Source organism: Nothobranchius furzeri, chromosome 6 (assembly GCF_043380555.1).
Source record: "Nothobranchius furzeri strain GRZ-AD chromosome 6, NfurGRZ-RIMD1, whole genome shotgun sequence".
NCBI lineage: Eukaryota > Metazoa > Chordata > Actinopteri > Cyprinodontiformes > Nothobranchiidae > Nothobranchius > Nothobranchius furzeri.
The window spans coordinates 81,337,098-81,343,472 of NC_091746.1; the positions used below are offsets into that span (position 1 = coordinate 81,337,098).

The window sequence follows — 6,375 nt, forward strand, 5'->3', positions numbered from 1 at the left end:
TCCCAGTGTGTTAGCGGCATGTAGGCGTGGTTTAGCTGAACCATGAGTGAGAGGGACCTGTCTGTTCTTGACCCAACTCGTGAATGCTCCTGACAGTACTGACTCAATGCATTCAGCTGAAAGCAAATGGAGAGGTAGACAAACGTGCCTGTTGACAAGCCTTAAAGCTTCTCTTTGCTCACTAGCAGCAGGCCAAAATATCTGTTGATATGTGAGAGGTACAGAAATGACTTTATTGCGGTGATTGCTTTAAAAGATTAAGAGAAAGGTTGAGTTTTCAACCATTTTTAAACAATTGCTTTTATTTTCATGACCATAAAAAATTTTCTTTAAGGGAAATCTCATCTTTTACTCGAATGACTCACAATGCTGAAACAGTCTCCTACTACAGTCTACTTCCTGGGATTGTTACATAATGCTTCATGTCAACTGAGTTTAGGTGGAAAATTACAAGCAACATTTGAAGCTTATTTGCTGTTGAGCCAACGGCACCAAACCTTTAACACCGTAGCACAAATGAAGTTTTAGAAATGGCGTTCTCGTGTGTGCACAACTTGTCGACCAGTGCTGGAATTTCCCAGTGTCCCATCAGCTTTCAGTCTTTGTGTTTTAATGTTAGAAAGTGAAAGAAAACATCAGAGCTCATGGGACTCAAGTCTGTGACAACAAGGTGCAGGGATGACTCAAAGAATACAAAATTATTTTGTACAATTTTTTTGTTTTGATCTTTTTTCAGTTGCTTCACATAGATCTGACTCTTATTGGATATAAGGTATAGGTCGTGCCACATTGGAGAAGCAATTGTGTTTTCTGTTTCTGTTCCTGACATTGAAGCAGGTACTGGTTGGGTTGGGGCTGCTGGTGACAAAACATTTACAAGGGCGTTTCCTGAATGTCTCAATCTTTGCAATGGTTCTTGAATTCCTCGCGTGTGACTGGGCCAAACTTGTTTGTACCTGAAATTTCACAAAATAGTTGTCATGTGTGAAAAATCCATTAATTCAATTCAATTCAAGTTTATTTATATAGCGCCAAATCACGACAAGAGTCGTCTCAAGGCGCTTCACAGAATAAACATTCCAATACAGGTCAGTTCATTAAGCCAATCAGAAAAAAGTTTCCTATATAAGGAACCCAGCAAATTGCATCGAATCACTGACTAGTGTCAGTGACTTTACAGCAGGGCTATTCAATTCCAGGCCTCGAGGGCCGGTATTCAGCACGTTTTAGTGGTTTCTCTGGTCCAGCACACCTGATTCAGTGGTTGAATCACCTGTGCAGCAGTTCCTCAGGCTCTGTTAATCACCTGCTGATAGAAATCAGGTGTGTTGAAGCAGAGTAAAACCAAAACGTGCTGGATACCGGCCCTCGAGGCCTGGAATTGAATAGCCCTGCTTTACAGCAATGCTCATATTAAGCAAGCATGCAGCGACAGTGGAGAGGAAAACTCCCTTTTAACAGAAAAAAACCTGCAGAGGATCCTGGCTCAGTATAAGCAGCCATCCTCCACGACTCACTGGGGATCGAGAAGACAGAGCGCGCACGCACGCACACACACACACACATACACACACACAAAGTAGTGTTTCTATGGTTGCATTGTGACTTCTTAGTAAATATTCTATTTGGTGAGAGATGAACTTTATTGTATTTATCCTAGTGGATCTATAATTAAACGGGTAAACTAGCAGTAGCACATCCAGTGTTTAAGAAAGTAAAATGTTATTATCAGGAGAGGGAGAATGATTAAAAAGAATGATTACAAACCCTTATTAATATAGTTTGTATAAGCCAGAAAGCGAGACGTCCAAGACAACCTTTAGAGTGGTAGGTAGGTCACCAACCATTGCTTTTCAAGTATGATGTGATCCTCTGGTTCTTCAAACCATGACCCTCAGCTCTGGCTGTGGAGACTTTCTCCCAAATGTGAAGTGGCAGGGATGAGGATCAGCACCCCTAAAACTGAGGCAATGGGCTTCAACTGTAAAAAGGTGGATTGCCAACTCTGATTTAAGGAAGATGTTCTACCTCAGATAGAGAACTTCAAACATCTGCGGATCCTGCTTTGGGTAAAGCTCAAAAGAACAATGTAACAAATGCAGGTACCCAAAACAAGTTTATTATACAAGGGCTTAGCATGTGGGGTTACGGTGAGGAGTTTAGACATCCAGGAGACATTCTGAGAGTTGCTGCTCCTCCACACCGAGTGGAACCAACTGAGCTGAGAACGTGGTCAGAATGCCTGCTGGATGCTGCCTGAGGAAGGTTCTTCTGGGTCCTCAAGGCTGACCCAGGACATGCCAAGGGAAATGCATCTCCACACTGGCTTAGTGATGCCTTGGAATCCCATCAGAGGAGCTGGTGGAAGTGGCTGAGATGAAATTAATGCAAATTAAGAGCAAACTGAGACAGAATTAAGAAGATTTTGTGACTCAGTGGTAACAAGAATATTAGAACACATTTAAAATGTCTTGTCCAAGTTTCCTAGTCACAGTCCTCTTACAAACATTTGTGTCTCCTCTGTCACCAACAGCCCTAACCCAGTGAGGTACCAAACCTGTGCTTCACAGAAAAAAAATGTAATGCAAACATTGAGGAATGGAGTGTGAAATGAAATCTTGTGTTTTTGTTGGTTGGCAAGAGGGAGTCAGGCTTGAGTTGCAAGTACAACACCACAGATGGGGAATAGGAAAGAGGAGAGGACAGGCCAGAGCAGACCTCCAAACAACGAGCTGCTGTGTCCAAACCCCCTCAGGAGAGACAACCAAGAGACCTCATACCGTTCTTTTTAACCGCAGTTGCAACCCATACATCTGTGAGTGATTGTTGCCTCTGAAATAGAAGTGTCACATTAAAACCTTCCCCATAAAGGAGTGAATAATGTTTTATAAATGTGTGTTGGAAAAGCGATTCCTTTACCCGTTTATGCAACTGGAAGTTCCTGTCAGCTACTGAATTTTGGTCGTTGCTTAATGAGCTTGGAAGCAGACGTTTGTTTAGATGGGCTGTAGCGGCTGTATTTACCCGCGTCTTTTCATTGTGTGTGGTCCTTTTTTAGTGAGTTTATTTTGAGTATGGGGAGAGCTGAGGAGTCCTATATGCAGATTCATGTGGACGGTAAAGAAGGAATGTTTATCCTGGGAAATCTTTCTTGGTTACATGACCTGGCTTTCAGAAATTAAGGATAGAGACCCTATGACTGAGTGACAGAACAATGTTAATTATCTCTCCAAGAATTTAGTGACGATCTGAGGTTTAAAGACTAATGGGTCTGGATTTCCTTCAGACTTCTGTCCGATCTTTGGTGTTGGACCTGTATTCAGATTCTCAGAACACCAGCTATAGGTTGCTCTGCCCTGCCCATTTGGTCTCTTTTCAGCAGCCATGTGAAAAATGAGTAACTAAAAAGAATAATCATTAACTTGTAATTCTTTTCCAGTGTTTTGATGTTTAAGAAATCCATATACCACCCCTCCTCTCATAGTAGCAAATCCACTGGGAGAAGATATTAGTTACTTAAAATAACTTCCTTTACATAAAAACATCCTGATTTTTTTCTATTAGTGTACATTTGAAACAATGGCTCCCAGTTGTCACAGAATACAAAACCTGTTCATCAGCAATCGTGACCTTAAGTGACACTCTTCAAATAAATGAGACTCAGTTTAGAGTTTCAAAAATCAGATTTTAAAGCAACACTTAATACACTTCCCGCTTCAGCTTTCATAAACAATCCTGTCACAGCCTGCTGTAACTAATACTAGCAACGAGCTAACGCTAACACGAGCCAACTGATACTAAATAAGCCACAAAGTAAAAAGATCCACGCAGTTGGACAAAGTAGTAGCAGCAACAAAGCCAGGTCACCATCACTCGTGATTTCGAAGCCCTCTTCGGCTCCTTTAAACTAGTGTAGGTCACGCCGATGTTCACTCTGGTTTTAGCCTTTTGCTTCACTTCCAAAGACGTGACTCTCTTACTTTCACTTCCAGGCTCCGCCATGATGCCAACAAAAAACGCAAAATTCTTCTTCTTGTGCTTTTTATTGACAGTCAGCAAACTGAAAAAGCTAACTGCTAGCTTAGTTGATGTTTATCCACTGGCAAAGTAAATAGCTGCTGTTGTAAAGCAGGTAGAGACCCCCCCACTAGCGTTCCTACCCGAACCACAAAATTGTTACGTGCAGTTTCTGGCCAGCAGGCTACAGACTGCTGTTCAATGTGGAGTTGCTCAAGTTTCTGCCTCTTGAACCACTGAAACCAGTTTGAAAGTAATAGTGTTAAAAACTCTTCAGAGTTGCTTTAAAGTCTTTCTTTTAGCTTCAAGTGTTATGTTTTTAGGGCCAAGACAGCTTAGAAACAGAGCATTGCCTGCCCAGATTTGAGTCAGTTATGCAACAGGTGGTCGCTACGCCTTTGTTTTTAGTTGTGTCCTGTAAACCAGTAACTCGTCTTCCATACACTGACAAAATCATGGAAAAACCAACACATTTTAGCTCCTAAGTGTGCAAAAACGGCCTCCTGAACGCCCGTCTTTATTTTTCAGATTTGTGCGGTGTGCTTGGAGGAGTTCAAACAGAAAGATGAGCTGGGGATTTGCCCGTGCAAACACGCCTTTCATCGAAAGTAAGTGAAACATTTTGCTCCTTTGCAGCGACGTGCACAGGAAAATAAAAGCTAACCAACACAGATCGGTGCTGATTTACGATTTGTAGTTAAAACTAAAAGTCAAGAGTTTTCTGTGTGAAACAACACATGAAAAACAGCACCTTCCCCCCGTGTCCCACCATTTCAGCCGAGTTGTTTACATCAGCATGGGACCTCCTTTGACCTACTTTTTTTTTCTCCCCAGTTGCAAGAGTTTCAGCTCCAGTAGCTTTTAACACGCACAAGTAGAAAACTGCCGTTTTAGAGCCAGTGTCATTAAAAACAGTCATTTTATGACAGAAAGTTATAAAATATAAGGAGATATTAACCCTTCAAGAGCCAGGACAACCATCCGGTGGAGTCTTTAAATCTTAATGAAGTGTTTATTGTAGGAAATTGAAAAATAAAAATCTACCTAGCAAAAAGACAAAAACATCCAAAAATAATGACAATTATTTTTATGTTACTATTGTAATATTTATGATTGTTTACAATATTTATACCGTTTATTGCTCCACATGGTTTGTTTGAAAGGTGTTAAATAATTTTCATTGTAGTTTTGTTAACTATAAAAGTGTTATTGGATGTCAAAAAGTCATAAATGTATAATAAAATGACAGCACAATGTTTATTTGTTTAAATAAAAGGAGAACAGTATCCTGGCAGACATAATCATACCTGTAATGTGTTATTTAAACATTATAGAACTATCAAGGTAAATGTTCCCTAAAATGAAACTACACAACTTCCACTGGTTTCTCTCGGTCTCCCAGGTGCCTCATTAAGTGGTTGGAGGTGAGGAAAGTGTGCCCGCTGTGCAACATGCCCGTCCTGCAGCTCGCCCAGCAGGCAGGAAGCCCCGACCCCCCCGAGCCTGTTCAGCAGCCGTTGCCAGGTGTGGAGAATCTGGTGTAGCGGACTCTGACCTTCTTTTTACACACACAAACAAATAAAAAAAACACTCATGCTCTCACATTCACTCTTTGGTGTGAGTGTGTGTGAGGCCAGACTGGACAAACTGGAGTTATTGTAAAAAAAAAGAAAACTGTGATATAAAAGCTGCCATCATCTCCCATATTTCAACCTTGGATAAACGACGGACTTCCTGACATCACAACCCGGACTTGTGGATTTTTCACAACCAAAGCGCTTTTCTGAAGACCGGGAAGAAGAAAACGCAAAAGCCAAGAACTCCAACACAACTTTTTACTTTTTTATTTTAATCAAGCACTTTATAAGATGGCAAACATTAGTTGCTTGTGGCTCTTAGTTCCATTGTTACTTTATATTTTAAATATGATACCTTCTTATGGTTTATATTTCAAATGTGGTATTTTTGATTTTCAAACCTTGGTCTCAAAGGGACAGTAGCAGGTGTGATGGTGGGGTCAATGGTTAGCGAGCACATTCACACAGCAGCTTATGCTCTGAGCGTTAGAAGTACAAGAAATGTACATTTATGGAATATCTGCTTTTAAAAGGAATTACACAGATTTAAAAAAGAGTGTTTTTTATGCTCAAGGCCTTCAGGAGCTCTCCACCTGAAAACAAGAATTCAGAGTTACTAAATCTGACATTTTAACATTCGTGCTTTGTTTTTTATTTCTAAACCATTTCAAAGAACAAACAACTGTAATTTATCTGAATTTAAAGGTGTGGAACACTGAAAACCCATTTTTGAATGATTATTTCGGATTATAATCGGCCACTGAGTTTTTCATGCAGACTG

At 40.6% G+C, this 6,375-nt stretch overlaps 1 protein-coding gene across 2 annotated transcripts in view; it reads left to right on the plus strand.

Moving 5' to 3' along the window:
* rnf24 (ring finger protein 24) overlaps window positions 1–5,791 on the plus strand; it is a 32,540-nt gene extending 26,749 nt beyond the window's left edge. For both annotated transcript variants that reach the window (XM_015943745.3, XM_015943744.3), the window contains exons 5-6: window positions 4,546–4,625; window positions 5,420–5,791. In XM_015943745.3, coding sequence (XP_015799231.1) covers window positions 4,546–4,625; window positions 5,420–5,561 — 222 coding nt within the window. In that variant the 3' untranslated portion in view covers window positions 5,562–5,791. The remainder of the gene's footprint in view (window positions 1–4,545; window positions 4,626–5,419) is intronic.
* The last annotated feature ends 584 nt before the right edge of the window (window positions 5,792–6,375 follow it).